The sequence below is a fragment of the Paramormyrops kingsleyae genome, chromosome 25 (assembly GCF_048594095.1).
Source record: "Paramormyrops kingsleyae isolate MSU_618 chromosome 25, PKINGS_0.4, whole genome shotgun sequence".
NCBI classification, from domain to species: domain Eukaryota; kingdom Metazoa; phylum Chordata; class Actinopteri; order Osteoglossiformes; family Mormyridae; genus Paramormyrops; species Paramormyrops kingsleyae.
Window position 1 is genome coordinate 31,914,464 of NC_132821.1, and position 16,706 is coordinate 31,931,169.

Below are 16,706 nucleotides of genomic sequence, written 5' to 3' on the forward strand. Positions count from 1 at the left end.
AAAGGGTATAATGTCTACAGGAAACCTTATCTTAAGATGTTAGCCTGCACAGCCAGTCTCACGTCATCCATCCCTCCTGCAAGTGGTACTTCCTTTTAGGGTTTGAGCACAATGCAGAGAGCAAAAGTAACTCCCATCCATTTCCAATGCTGCTCGTCCAATGCAGCTTCACAGTGAGGTTAGCGCCTACCCCAGGATGAACAGGGTATGACGCTGGACACCCTGAAAGGGGAGGCGGTCTACTGTATCCTATTGGGCAGTGATTCCCAGCCTAGTCCTTGGGGACCCCCAGACAGTCCACGTTTTTGCTTCCCCCCAGACAGTCCACATTTTTGCTCCCCCCCAGCTCCCTACCTGGGGGGCCATCTGGCAGGGGGTCTCCAAGGACCGGGTTAGGAAGCACTGATATAGGGCATAGAGACCCACGCATGGCCTGTCCGATTCAGACACATTTCATCTAACTGCATGCTTCTGGACCAAGGCAAGAAACCAACATGCTCACTTATGCTAAACCCAATTCAGCTTGAATTCTGTAATACTGTAGTATGAAACTATACACAGTTCTAAAATCAATACTCCCTTTTCCCAAAACTAAAACAATTTCAGTGTACTTTCTCAAAAATAAATGTTTTTTTTTGCCAGCTTTGCTGTGTTCGGTGTTCGTAGTAAAAGAAAAATGGAAAAAAAAATGGATCTCACAAGATATTTAGTCCATGATGTCTAATCCATTAATTGGATCAACTGACTTTAGAAAAACTCATAAAAATAACAGAAACATAAAAAGCTTGCAGAGAGAAAACAATCTCTCTGCAATTAAATATCTATGTAAAGCCTATATGTCGTCATAATTCATAAAGGTTGTACTGTATAATTTGACTAGGAATCTTTCATCTCACAGTAAAACACGTCACCAACAGTGGTCATCTACTACTCATTAAGGTGCTTAGGTATGTAGGGACTGATGGCCGTAAAAATCACACAAATGTGCAACTAGAAACACGAAGGAGAAATCCCAGTAAGACGTGGGTATGGAATTTTCCATTAAAAGACTCATGAGCACCACATTCATTGAGGTAAAATAAATATATATGCCAGATTTTTAAGTATATAATTTTAATAAGATAATACGATCTTTTCACTTCCTTTCTACCATCAGTGTGCCTTAGCCATTAAGTTTATGTGAAGTCCTTGGAGACGGCCTCAATGAAATTAGGAGCGGACATGAGGATGGTGAAGGTGCAGATGATGGAGAAGACAGAGAAGGCCACCAGGCAGAGCCGGTCCACCACGGCCGCCGCAAACTTCCACTCACTGCTGATAGCTTCGCCCTCGTCCTGCTCGCGGAAGCGTCGCGCGATATACTGCACCTCCTCCAGGATCTTCGTGATCTCCGGCACATGCTCCCCAAGGGTCCTAATGTGCTCCCTGTTGTGGGGGGGTGAGGTGTTGTTGCGGCCACACACCACGCTCGAATCGGTGCTGGATGGGCAGAAGGGGTTCTCCATGGCATGGTAGCTGAAGTAGATGTTCATGTTGCCGTTGGTGTTGGCCGGCTGGCCGGCCATGGTATTCATCTGAATGCTACTGGTGCTGCCGTGATGCTGGGGGGGGCTGTACTTGTACCCCATTATCTTATGCTCTTCCCCAGGCTTTTTCATCCGCAGGAACCAGGCACACCAGTTCAGCAGAACAACACGCACCTGAGCATACATAAGACATAGCCTGGTCCATAATGTAGAATATAACATTTCTAAATAGCAAAAATTCCAATATAATATGTTGATCAGGAATGGTTATGTGGAAGAGCAGGATTTAAAATTAAAATAAAAAAATTTAAACTAAGGGTTGCCAAATACAAACAAGCAACTTAGACGCCATCTGATGTAATCTGATGGGCCTCGTACACCTTCGCCTGCTTTCTGGACATTTAGGAAGTAGGACATCCTTACATCTAATGTCCAGGGATATTGCTATTCCTGTCAAATTTCGCAAGTGGCTAATCATGGAATTTCACATATTCTGCAAAAACTTTCCATACTGCAAAGCTGTAAATATGCATATATGAACTATTATTAGTAGGCTAAGTTGACACAGAGGACTTCTCAAATCTTTACATTTGCTGATCCTGATGTTTTCTTTCAATATGTAGTCCTGCCTTTTGGACTATGACATGCACCAGCTACATTCCTAAGGTTGATGTATCCCTTGTTAAAGTGTGTTGAATCGCAGCATAGCTGGACAGCATTATAATTTTTTCCTCTACCTGAGTGCAGCACCTCTTGACACTGGTAACAGTTCAGGAGGTTTCACAAACATTGCATGTAAAAAGGCTTGCGTTTTCGGTATGGTGGCCAAACCAGGCTAATCTCGCGCTTTCGCCTTGTTTTAACGATGGAAGGATTGTTTCCAGCTTACCCATCTTGGCATCTTGCCCCCGTGAGGATCATGATGGTGGAACTGGAGCACAAGAACGGTGACCATCACAGAGAGGCCAACAATCATCATAGTGCTGGCGAAATATTGGGCTGAAATGACAATCGTGCAAAGCCAGAAGGGGAGTGAATTTGTAAGACCTTCCTCTCATGGCATACCCAGATATTAGAAACAGAACAATCAATAATATTTTAAAGTTTATTCTGAACACTAACGACTAACATTTAATAAAAAGTATTCTTGGTTTTAAATTTATTACCCAGACTTACAAGAAAATATTCTCTGAAAAGTTCAGTTTAGCTGCAGTTCGGCTGTTATGATTGAACAAGATCAACAGAACTACCAATGATAAATATTTAATATTATAGATGGATAAGCGAATCATTAAAGTACATCATAGGATTATGTCAAGGAAGAATCTTTTTTGAAGAAGTCACCATGAATATCCTCCCATGTGACTGTATTTGAAGAGCTGAAGGTTTTTCAAAGAAGTCTGTCAGTTCCTTCTAATGAAGCCAGAAATAAAAACCCTATTTGAACCAAAAAGAAAATCACCTCTGTGACTGTCTATGTATTCATGAAAGCTTGACTAAATTATTATCCTCAGGTGAGTGCTGATTTGTTAATGAAAACAAATACTCCCAATTCTTTGTCCAATTCTTTGTCTGTCTGTCTATCTATCTATCCTTTCCTCCCTCCTGCAAGCAAGCAAAATGCATTAGGGTTTCAGGTCAAGAACAAGTGTTCCTTTGGAAGAGGATATTCAACATTCATGCAGCTCATTTACAACTCCAACGATGCCTATCCGAGGTGAGGGAGAATGGCGACTGACAAATTTGTCAAAAACTTTCCGCCTCTTAAATTTTTGCAAGTGGCACCTGGTCAGCCCATCGTTGTAGTAAATCTAAGGGTGGAGTTCACCCTGAAATTTCTCAGGAACTCAGAAATGTGCTTTTGCTTCATTCTCATCCTTTCATGCATTGTTTACACCATTCAGCTATACAAATGTTTTGAATATGTATGACAATAAATTCCATAACAATTCATTGCTTGTGCATCTGAAAAGGCTTTCCCATTCATCTGGATATATCCTGCCCATTTTCTGACTGCCTACAGAGGTCAGCTGACACAAAATCCCATTAAAAATACGGCATTTCCATCAAACCGCTCACCACCGTTAAAGTACAGCTCACATCTCATGTGGGTCTTCCACAAAGCCATGCATCTTAATGGAAAACTTGTAGGCGTCATGCTACGATTCTGTTTTTGCATAGATATTATATGATTTAAAAACATACAACACAAAGCAAAAACAACTGAATCTGCAGCTGCAGAACTGAGCTTCACAAACACCATTATCGACAACACCTCACATGGCTGTGGCCTTCAAATGACTCCACCTTAATAGTAAATGTGAATTTTTACAAGTTCTCAGTCAGCTTCTTCCTTATTTGTAATCCTTACAATATTTTAAAGCTCAGAAGTACACATACATTTACTGCAGATATTCGATTTCCACTGTCAATATGGTTCTGGAATGTTCTTTCTTTATCATATCCAAGTCTGAAAATCTACTTCTTAAATTACATCCAGCTACTTCAACAGTTTCATATACTGCATACACATCGTGCTTCGGCAATAGTTCTTAAGTTTCCCGATACCTGTAGACGTACTTCTGGAAGTGATGAAGACAAATAAAAGCTGCCAGTTCTTTCAGAAATGTACTAACTTTCCCTCTTAACGTCTGCATTTACATTAAAACCTGTGTGGCGGAGAGTGATATAATGCTGGTGTTCGTGTTTAAATTAAATTTACTGCAAATAAAATTTAACATGGAATAGCACATGCACACTAAGACCTTAAAGGTTAGAAAAGTGAATGATTGATCAAATTACCTTTTTCATTTACAAAATCCACTGCCTCTGCTTTGCTCCCTTGTCAATCCTATATAAAAGTGCTTCTCAGTCCTTGTTACAACACATTATGTAATAATTCTGTAATAACTCGACAAAATGACTTAATTATGTAATGGCACCCGCATTTTGTAATAATCTGCCGCATTTCGTGATAGCTTGAATGCATTATGTAATACATTTCCTTGCATTTTGTAATAAATTATTAAATATTGCGACATTTATTACAAAATGCGGGAGTTGCACTTTTTAATGATGAAAATGTAATACTGTGCATCATGTAATAAACAACCAAAATGGAAATCTTCATTGACACTTTGTCAAGTTATTACATAAAAAACTGGTTCTGCAAATTTGTACCAAAGTAAAGGTACATAGGTGTTCCTTTGTAGGAAAGGGATGAGTTAATGAAGAGCCATCGACAGACAAGGCAGTAGAAAAAGTGATAATGGTAAACCCACCAATCAGAGGCACCGAGTCAGAGGTTGCAGGCATGATCTCAGCCACCAGCAACATGAAGACAGTCAAAGACAACAGGACAGTAATCCCTGATTAGAAAAGACAGACCAGAGGAGTCAATTCATTCGAGCACGTCCATCATTTCCAGACACTGACCTCAACAATGTGTCTACTCACCACATTTACAACATAAACATTAGTTCTATACTTATTTGTTTTTTCTGCCAGCACATTAAGTAAAGAGATGGAATTTCCAAGTTGTAATGTCCCTGGGGACAGAAGTGGTCCAATTGTAGGAGCAGGGGATTATGGGAATCCCAGGTGCTGGATAAGGGTTTGTAATACACAGATGACCTTGAGCGACAATTTTACAAAGTATATTTTAAATCGTGTCCAACAAGTACAATATATGGACTGGTGGAAGAGGATACAGGAACCAAAATAAATGCAATACACAAACTTCTCAATGTGACTTACTGATGACAATATTTTAGTGTCAAAGTACTACATTATTATGCTCATATCTGGCAGTAGTGACCACAGACTTTAAATTAATCCTCATTTGGAATGAACATTATGCTCAATCATTAGCTAATGGTTCATATTTTAGGTATTCTGCTGTATTAGAAGCTATCTCTCCTGTATGACGCATGTGACAACAATTAAATATGTAAATTTATGTGCAGCGTAATTCTGTCTGGCATAAGACCAGAAGTACGTAAGTATCAGGGCACCACTCCAGAGCATCAGGCACCTAAGCGATCGAAGCTTCCCTACTTAATGTGCAGGCCCATCTCTTTATTTCTCCATCCAGTGAAAGACAATTTACAGTGGAAAGGATGACTAACATGCCTGTTTGTTAATGACAGTTCTTAGCAGAGAACCGCTGTTACGCGCCGCAGCGATTTCTCACCGAGCGAGATCTTTTCCCCCGAGTCGGCGGGCAGTAGGAAGACCAGCAGGGCCAGACCAGAGATGAGCACGCAGGGGATGAGCAGGTTGAGGCCGTAGTACAGCGTGCGGCGTCGCATGGTGACGGTGAAGGTCACGTCGGGGTACGGCTCCTTGCAGCAGTCGTAATACAGCTCGTTCCTCTTCCCGGGGACCCCTGGGTACCACAGAACATGAAGGTACGCGCACTGTGCCTGCTCATTTCTCAAAGACGTGATACGGAAGCAGCCCATCAGAGATCCCTGACACTTGTATGATGGAGAGATGGATATCTTTGTCCTCTACCAACACTGATTACATATGCATGTATTTCAGATCGCAAAGTTAACAGCGACCGCAAGAAAACTGTCAAGATTAATTTTATAATGATGCTCGTCTTTCCAGCTTGCACAATTGTCACTTGCTTTCATTCCGAATATAAGGACTTTTCATACTGGTCAGAGTTGTCAGATTCACATTATTCTTTCAATCTCAATAATCTACATTGAGCTGTTTTGGAAAAAAATTAAAAAAACCAATTTGCATGCATATCCTGGGAAATGACATGTCAATCGAAAACTGACTTTCGAAACCTACACACCATATTATCTAAGCAAGGAGGCCAGCCCAAAGCATTTCTCATCTGTTGACTAAATGCCTAGTGACAGGCTGGCGTTCCATCCAAGGTGTCCTCTCTCTTGTGCTCAGTGTTCCCTGGAATATACTTCTGGAAAATCCTGTAACTCTCTACTGAACATGTTGCTGGTAAAGGAATGGATGAATGGATATCCTCAAGTCAAACAAAACCAGTTTCCATACCTTTGTGATCCTGTAATTTACACTTGCCACTGGCATGCAGTTACTTATCAATCCTTATAAATGTCAGTGCTTGTGCTTTTCACTGCATTTTATTTTAATGCAATATGTCGGATTATATACGTATATACAATATACAATATACAACAATATACATGTAACCCTACACTGGGACAATAATCTGGACAAATCAGAGATGTTTTTGTGAAACCTGTACAGTAGTTTGTTAAACACCTCCATCTGTATGGGGTTTGGCTTTGGGGCAGTGGACCTGCTGTCACTGGTCTTCCTGGACATGTGTGGCCCAGCAGCACCTGGCCAGCATCTGCACCAGTCTCGGTGGCTAATTTGTATTTGAGGGTCAAACTTCAGCCATCTGTTACACCAGCTCCCAGCAATGCATGTGCCCCAGAATATGATTGGTTGGGGCCAATCATGTGACTCCGACTGTATGACCAATTAGAATGTGCTGAACGGGATTTGCCATGCAGCTGGGAGGACAAAGTCTGAGATCAAACATCTAGAAGGAGTAGATTCCATTACCATTCACCCATGGGAATTTTGGAGGGAAAAAGTTCATTATTCCACAATCAACTGAAAGTGGTATTATAACAATGTATTATAACATTTTAGCTACCACAATATGAATATTAATAATTTCACAAATTACGAATGTCTCTAGGAGGAAGCGGTGATATTACCGACGAGGTCCCACTCTCCGTTGGGGATGTAGCTTGAGATGTCAACTGCCACCATCTGCAGATCCAGCAGCCAGCCGTTGTGCGTCCAGGACCCAAACTTCAGGTCACACTTTTGCACATCGAAGGGGAACCAGCGCACGTCGATGTAGCAGGTGCTCTTCAGGATCCCTGAGTGACAATGACGTGTCCTTACACCACATCCCTTCTGGCTTTAACGCAGTGACAGGTTTCAAAGACTGTGGCTTAAGCACCGTGGAGAAACACCTTCACAAATATAAAAGGCCACTGAAGCCCCCATAACATTCCAGTGACCCTCAAAAACACCACAATGCAAAATGAGTTCGTTTATTTCTCCATTCTCTAGCCCCTGCTCGAGATCTTTCCAGAAGAAAGATAACTGGAAACTTCCCAGTGGGGGAAGACTCACCGGGTGGGAGGTACTGGCATGACCCAGACGAATTGACCAGGACGTTGGTGTGGAATGTGGCGTCGAACCTTTCATCCGCACTAAGGAACATCAACATGGCCAAGCGTAAGTTTTAATCCTGGGTTCATTTAGTAAAGCAAACAAAGGACCTCAGAGTTGGTGCAAACATTTCGAAATGCTGGAATTTTGACCTATTTCAGGGCAACATTATGGTTTAGAAATAGATTGTAATATGTAGGTACTAATCCAGCGGTTAAAATAAATGTTCAGAAGCTCTACCATCTGAACAGTCCATCTTAAGAAATTTATGACCATGAGGCGCTTCAAAGCTACTGTTGATGTAGCTTTTATATTTCAAAACACTAGGAAAAAAAACTGAGAAACCAAAAGACAATTGTCCCCATCCTAAGTGGTATTTGAAGGGGAAACTTTCCACATAATCATTTCTTACCTTCCCAGAAAACCACCTTCCAAGTACGTGCAATAGCACCTCTTATCCTGTTTTATACCCATGACAGTTACAGGATCAATGAGGACTGGAATGGCATGTGGTAAGAAAGTCACTTTCATTCATTATTCAACATAATACAGCTGTTTCTGTAAGGGAACTGACAGCCAGTGTAGTGTCTGATATATTTGTGAGGGACAGTGGAGATGATATTACCAAGAAATACTGACTGTTCATACAGAAAGCAGCACAGATAGATGTTTAGACCAGATGTTAGGCTACACTGCTGAACACCATACAGAAAAAGCTGTACCTGAAACCAAGACTGTGACATAAACTGATGGCATTTGTTAAATGACAGATTAAGTAAAAACTCATGGAAGTTACACTGATAAGCTGTAAGCCCACTGGGTTGTAGACAACAGGACATTTTACCAAATGAAAATGAGTCTCTTGAGGGGATTTGTACTGTAATTGTCCCAGTCTGGGACATAAAGAAAACTCAGATCAGCTGGGACAGTCACAAGCTGCCACACTTTTGGCATCAACTGTTTTTTTGGGGGGTTCACACAAGATAAGAAATGATGCTGGAGGCCTCAGGGGTGGTAATACTATTTAGCTGCTGCAATTAATGTCTAACTAGGGTTTTTTTGCATTAAACACTGTTGTGCAAGATTAACTAGGTCAATGGTCAACACTGAGACGTTTCAGTTTTAGTTATTTCACAATTGCTAAAGACCCAGAATGTACAAACATGCAGGAGATACAGGGATCTCTATATTTAGTTGTCTTTTTATGATCCTGTCCAGCTTTCGAAGTCATTTGATTTTCTTCTCTTCATTTCTTGACATTAAACCACATTACCCATCTCATTCCTGAATGTCAAAGAGTTTAATCAGGCAGTTTCCCTTGACGTCTCATTCCTATAATTTCCATCTCATCCTTAAAACATCATCTCCTTCCATCTTTTCCCATCCGTTTACCTTATCTGGCATTTGTCCAGCATCCATATCTTCATGTTCAATGCCAGACAGTGAACACTGATATAAATATTACTTTGTATTGGCGCTTGGCTTAAAGCAGACTTGCAGTGATTAACTGCAGATCCCTTCCTCCATGAGCTGATGCATTTTTTTCTGCATTTATTTGACGTTTCTGACAGCACCCAGGATTTCAGATTACAGGGCTTCCTGTAACACATAGTTGATATTAAAGGTGAGGGGGTCCTTCAGGTTTATGAATAATGCTGACAGGCAAAAATATGTAGAACACAGCCATCATTGCATGAAGAAAAAAAGAGAGAGAAAAACAATTATACTATTACGGATTTTATATTTATATACTGAAAATCACTGCCTTGGAATAGAAGTATGTACATTCAGTTGCAATAACAAACTGGTGGATATCAAGACTGTAATAAAAATGTCAATGTTGTCTAGGGCAACATTTAACCAAAGTTAATGAACTGGATGATGAACACAGGAATGACATATTAATAATATATTGATATTTTCAAAAAGTACATATTTTGAAACTGACTTGAAATTTTGTTTGCATAGGAATTTCCATTTCAGATTGAGACACACTTGACACAAATGAGATAGATGGAAAAAATTGAATCACTAGCCCAAATGTGTATAAATTGAGCTGCACCACTGTGTCTCAGCACTCAGACCTACACTGCACATACTCACACCGGAGTGAGAGAGCAGCTCAGCTGCACCTGCATGTCTCAGCACCCAGACCTACACTGCACATACTCACACCGGAGTGAGAGAGCAGCTCAGCTGCACCACCGTGTCTCAGCACCCAGACCTACACTGCACATACTCACACCGGAGTGAGAGAGCAGCTCAGCTGCACCTGCATGTCTCAGCACTCAGACCTACACTGCACATACTCACACCGGAGTGAGAGAGCAGCTCAGCTGCACCACCGTGTCTCAGCACCCAGACCTACACTGCACATACTCACACCGGAGTGAGAGAGCAGTTCAGCTGCACCACCGTGTCTCAGCACCCAGACCTACACTGCACATACTCACACCGGAGTGAGAGAGCAGTTCAGCTGCACCACCGTGTCTCAGCACCCAGACCTACACTGCACATACTCACACCGGAGTGAGAGAGCAGCTCAGCTGCACCACCGTATCTCAGCACCCAGACCTACACTGCACATACTCACACCGGAGTGAGAGAGCAGTTCAGCTGCACCACTGTGTCTCAGCACCCAGACCTACACTGCACATACTCACACCGGAGTGAGAGAGCAGTTCAGCTGTACCACCGTGTCTCAGCACCCAGACCTACACTGCACATACTCACACCGGAGTCAGAGAGCAGCTCAGCTGCACCACCGTGTCTCAGCACCCAGACCTACACTGCACATACTCAAATTTTACTAAATGGCTCTTTTCTCTTGCACAAAAACGAACTTGCAACAATTTACCCCCTCCCTCCTCTCCAAAGACCGCCCCCCCCCCCCAGCCCCCGGATTGACCAATTTTACCCAGCACCCTTTTTAATGACAGATGACTACGCAAGATTCCCAACAATTTACCAAGAATCCCCTCCACAACAGGTCGGCAAAATTTACCAAGCCCCCCCCCCCCTTCCCCCATCACTGTGAAACCCTCCTTCCACCCCTGTCTGCTATGGGGGGAATTGGGTCCAGCAAAATGTCTACATCTGTATGTGATACATTTATCTCCTTATCAACTAATGACATGATCCATGTGCTGGAATTTCCAGGAAACGTAAAGAGTCACGTCGTATTTATGAGTGCATTTATTGTTCAGGGTAGTCGTCGACAATGATACGTATCTGTACACATAAATTAGACTGTACTACAAGAATGAACTAATTTGGGCTTTGTACCAATTTGTACCATTAAACAGATGCACTGGTACAACTTGAAGTAAGTATCTATACAGGGTATAACAAGTTTTAACTATATATAACACTTAAGGTATACATACATACATATATAAAATATATGAGATATACAATAAGCATATTTTGTCAAAGTATTGTTTTAATTCAACTGTCATGATTTATCCATTTGAGTCATATGTTATAAAAATCTGTATATTTCAGCTGGCTTTCCTTCACCAAAGGGGTGTGTTTGCACGGTGTGGTCAAATCCTGTTGCTTTAAGGGAATTTCTCAAACAATATCATGGGTGCTGCTGAATGTTGAAAGTGTATATTTTTCCATAATACTGCATTTCAAATAGTTACACTATACATATTCAGTCATTTCCAGTACATTTTCAGTCAAAATGTGTTTCTGAGTGCATGTATTATACAGGATAGTTTTCCACATGAAAGAATGACATGAATATTCATAAATAAATTCAAGACGGTAATATTGTAGGCTTTGTATTTATACTTTTCAACAGATTTATTGAGAAAATGTAAGTAAAGGGATATCATTTAAGAAGATACTGGTGTGGCTTTGGCTCAGAAAGGTTTAATAAGTAAGCGCTGAGCTGCTCCACCTTGTCCCAGCATCCAGACCTACACCTCACTGCACATAAAAGCCAGGCATTTAACACCAGCATTTCACACCAGCATGAAGCAACAGCTCAAGGACCAGAAACAAACAGGAACTTGTATGATGTCACACATATGCAAACTCCCTGTGTTATTCATTAACATGGGGAAATCCAAAGATAAATCATCTGAAATGAGATTAAAGGTTCTTACCGAGTGCCCCTTTTGATGACCGACAACTATTGAATATTTCCAAAAATTAACCGAGAGCCCCCACCCCGACACTCATAGGTACACAAAATTGATAATTTATTAATTATATGAATACTGTTATCATAATATAATTAAATATAATTTATAAATAATATATATTATATAAATAATACAAATATTAATCATTTAAAATGTATCGGAAATTAATGCAACTGTAGAAAGAAATTAGTTAAAAATACCACTGAACACAGTCAGGTCAGTTGTTCAAGAAATTAATAATGATGGAAGATTAAGCGCGCATCAGCATATCTGCCCCACGCACAGCCAGACAGGTGGTGGGGGAGGAAATGCAGTCCCCAACAATCGCAGCTTCTGAACTGCATGCTTTGCTTGAAACTTGGGGCTTTGGCATTTCAAAATTCATCAATAATCACACGCCACCAGCACCACCGGAAGCTTCTTGGAAGGCTTTCCCGACAGAAGCCGTCCTTGAGACACAACACCTGAAGTTTACAAGCTATCACTGGATTTACACTTCGAATTGTGAGTCGTGGCCAGACGAGACAACGACTGAACTTTTTGGTCGTGCACATCAATGACCTGTTTGGCATCACGATTCATTAATGATGAACAAACATGACATTAGTATATAGCTAAGACTTGGTTTGTGGTTTATTATTGCATAAGTAAGAACATAATACTATAGTATTTGTCCCCTTCAAGAAAAAATGTTACCAATTTTAGTTTCCTATTCTAACATCATCTCTCCCGTTACATGACAAAGGTCTTCAGGACTAAACAAGCACCTGGCACATGCCGATTCTGTGGCAGGAATAATTTGAGTGGAATATGCTGTGATTTACAGGAAACACACTAACACCTGACTCTGGAATAACATGGAGTCCTGTTAAAGGAATACCAGGAGACTGAAAGCCAATAAAATGTATACAAATTAATAAATCAGTTTCATGCAAGAACTTTGTGCAAAAAGATGATAAATGAAATACGAATAATTTAACTTTAGCTTTTATTTGACTTTACATGTCATTGTTTAGGTTTTGGGTTTTGTGGTCTAATAAGAAAATATTCAATAAAGATCAGTTAAACCAAAAACAATTGCATCAATTTTCTCTTGTTTCCAACAGTATATTTGGATTACAGCAGCAATTTTGCAAACCCCTTTAAAGGTATCTAGAAGTATTTTGATCAAAAAAAGAACAAAATCTCCAAGAGAAGGTATAACATTTGAAAATCCATAAACCTTAAGAGTCAATACATTAACATTCTCACCTTTTGTAGCAGTCACTCCTACTACAACACATCACACTGAAAATCTGTTGTAACACGACTGACATATTAGAACCCAAGTCCAATACAACGCGGAATCGCATTTGTATTTGTGCAATTTTCAGTCGGAGAGAAAAGCACTATTGAACTACAATGCAATATGGTGTTATCAGGAGACACTCCCTGCATGGAAAAACTGCTGTCGAAGTGAAGGACAGTAATGTCCCAGTGATGTCCCAGCGATGTCCAGTTTTCAGATCTAAAAGAATGAAGCTTTTTGTGCCTCCATGTATAGCACAGGTCTAAATCCATTTTTTTTTGACAAATTATCATACAAAAACACACAGCAACCTTTTCTAATTCGCTCACACTTGCTTTTCGTAGACTGTCTGTAGTCACGCTGCCTTCAGCGCCTCTCCGCATCCCATAATTACCCGCTGACTGCTGTGTGCATGCCCAGCCGCATGGTGGCTGTGGTTCACTACTCCCGACTCTCAGCAAGTGACAAGTTACCTCATTCAGCTGAAGCAGTCATGGTGTAAATCTCGTGAGTCTCGTAAGGCTCATAGGTTATGCTTAGGATATAATTTAATATTGTATTATTATTTCTCATTTTAAATGCGTATAGTTACATTATTGATTACTGGTATCGCTATTTTTTATTGTTTTCTTATTATTCATTTTGTTTGATACAGTTTGATGACGAGTTTCATGGTCATAATCCCCTAACCCATCCCATTGGACATGTGTATTTTAGTATGCAATTTTAGCTTTTCAGGAACGCATTAGTTGCATTTCCATCAGATGGATCCTGCACAACACAGCCAAAGGAGGACGCATTTCTAGACTGCATTAGAGGGAGCCTTCGAAATGGGACAGCCTAAGATTCGGTGTGATGCGTTCGGTCTTCAAATGGAGCCACAAGTCGAGAAGTCTGTCTGGGGGTGAAGGGTTAGGCAGCACACATGCATACACACTCGCACTGAGACAGGGATCAGAACACACACACACACCAGATAGGGTAACAAGAGAAACACACCCTGAAACTGCACAAAGGGGGAATCAAGTGCACAGGGGAGACCTGGGAACTGGCCAGTCCAAAGTCAGACATTAGTCAACTATTCCTGACAATGGGGAAACCGGCTAGACTGGTTAAGTAGCCTAGTCAGGAGAATCCTGGCTGCAGTGCAGATGGTGGAGCAGAAAGCCGACAGCCAAATACTGATTCATCAAGCCATTCAAGTTGATTGGCTAACAGAGAAGAGTCTGAGTCAGGGATTGGCTATGAAGACCCAGCACACGTCATCAGCCTTGAGAATTTTCAGACAGCCAGCCGTCTACGTAGCTGTGCTGATCATCTAAATTACTCACCTCGGGCCAGTGCGCAGCTTCATTTCCAGCCCTGGCTTCACTCCTTCTAAATTCTTTTATCTACGTAACCCAGTTCACATCCAACCCATTCCTATTGTCAGATACACTGACACAGAAGTAATGGATATTCTCTAAGGAAGTATAGCAAGGAAAGATTCACATATTAGCTTTTTACAAATTAGGACATTGCCAGCAGAAATTAGCAAAGCTTTGTTAGGGAACACACAACTGTGTTATGGCCATTAAATTATGCAGTTTCAATTATGAGACTGGCCCTCAACTCTTTGTTTCATTGCGCAGAATACCCTAATAATAATAATAATAATAATAATAATAATAATAAAAATACAGTTTATTTTTTATAATACGCTATTAACAACAGTCACCCAGAGGTCCATGTTTTTGCTCCCTCTCAGCTCCCTGCCAGACAGTCCATGTTTTTGCTCCCTCGCGGCTCCCTGCCAGACAGCCCACATTTCTGTTCCCTCCAAAATGTAGACTGTCTGCGGGACCCCTGAGAACAAGGCTGAGAAACACTGGGTTATACAAACTGGTACATGAAACAGGGGAAAATGGAAAAGAGAAAGAAGGAAAAACATAAGACAACAGAAGTGAGGAACGAAATTCTCCTGAACAGGGAGGAAAAATTCCTCTGAGGCAGGGTGACCACTGTCGGACACCGTGAGCCAGGATAGTATTTGTAAACTACCGTTTTAATCAAAAAGACATGGATTTAATAATAATAATTCATACTTTATTGTCTCTGTGGGGAAATTGTGTATATGCCTCCCTCAGTGAGCTGTCTGTGAAGAGCAGCCAGCTGTTGGGGCGCCCAGGGGGTTAAGGGTCTTGCTCAAGGAGCCACAGACATGCTGAGGCTGGGTTTGAACCAGCAACCTTCTGATTACAGGCACACAGGCTTAGCCCACTGAGCTTAATGTTCCCACATTAAATAACCAATATCAATATAACCAATATTATAACCAATCAATATTATATAACCATTATATAACCAATATCAGCAGCATTTCAAAATGGTTTCAGTCAAAGCCTACGAACTAATTCCCCTTGAACCGGTGGATGATGAGTGAAAGCAGGTCCACGATCAGTTCACATCTGCGCACTTTCCGGCACCGACAAGCAATCACTGACCTTGATTCAATGCTAATCGATGCAATGATTCCTCAGAGATCATTGGGGGGGGGGCATTCTGCCAAAAATCAATCACCCCACTAATGCAACTACTGTGCAATGAACAAAATATTGACTTATCACCAAGCAAACTGACTGTGCTTAAGGGTCTGAACATATCATATGGAGCTGAAGGTCACAACTGATTGTACGTAGGAGGGTGGATTCAGAGAACAGGGTGTAATAAATCCATTGAATATTTAGACAGGCAGCGGTCTACATACTTGTGCCAAGAAATGAATGTGCAATGTGGTTTTCTGGTTTTCTTTTGCTGTAATCCGATATGTAGCTGTTTTTAGTAGGTGGCCGGCTAATGTTCAGCCTTTTGTGCTGCGTCAGGTATACATGGCCGAGGTTGATTTCCAACCATTTGTGATTTTTCATAAATTACTGGGAGATACTTATTAACGTTTGTTTTCTGGTGTGTTTCGGCTATACTGAATACTCTTGGTCCATGAATGCGTTGTTTGGGGGCAAATTGACCCCAAATATAAACCATTAAGATCCTTCCACTGTTGTTTTTACTGACACTGATGACACAGCGGTTGAATTAACAGCCCTCCCTTCCCCTTGTTTTCACTCCAACAACACAGCTTTGCTAGTACATGTGCACAGACACGTGGACTGTGAGTGTTACTATTACTGTGAGCACAAATCTACTGCTTCTCACCCCCCCCCTACAAGTGACTGTGATTCCTGTCACATTCCACAAGGGTCAGGGATATCGTTAGGGTGGGCTCAGGGTTAATATCGTTAACAAGAACTATAAGAAACCACCTCCCACCCATATTCAGACGTGCTCACAATGCCCCCCCCAATATATATTACAATTACGGCCTTGGTCCCTCCCAATGTTCACTCCATAACTATGACCTTGATTAAAATAATTTTATATATTATATAATATGTTATATTGTCTGGCATCCCCTGGATTTCCTGTAAATATCACAAAAATGAAACAAAAAATGTGATTTTACAATTTTCCTGTTTGGTTTTAAATAGATAAACAAAACCTATAAGCTGT

The 16,706-nt window shown here is 41.1% G+C and overlaps 1 protein-coding gene across 2 annotated transcripts in view; it reads right to left on the reverse strand.

The window, feature by feature from the left end:
- Window positions 1-847: 847 nt before the first annotated feature.
- The window catches only part of chrna8 (cholinergic receptor, nicotinic, alpha 8), a 68,125-nt gene continuing 52,266 nt past the window's right edge, over window positions 848-16,706 (reverse strand). For both annotated transcript variants that reach the window (XM_023812418.2, XM_023812419.1), the window contains exons 5-10: window positions 7,680-7,759; window positions 7,253-7,420; window positions 5,719-5,913; window positions 4,808-4,894; window positions 2,416-2,525; window positions 848-1,700 (exon numbers count right to left, since the gene is read on the reverse strand). In XM_023812418.2, the coding sequence (XP_023668186.1) occupies window positions 1,176-1,700; window positions 2,416-2,525; window positions 4,808-4,894; window positions 5,719-5,913; window positions 7,253-7,420; window positions 7,680-7,759 (1,165 nt within the window). In that variant the 3' untranslated portion in view covers window positions 848-1,175. The remainder of the gene's footprint in view (window positions 1,701-2,415; window positions 2,526-4,807; window positions 4,895-5,718; window positions 5,914-7,252; window positions 7,421-7,679; window positions 7,760-16,706) is intronic.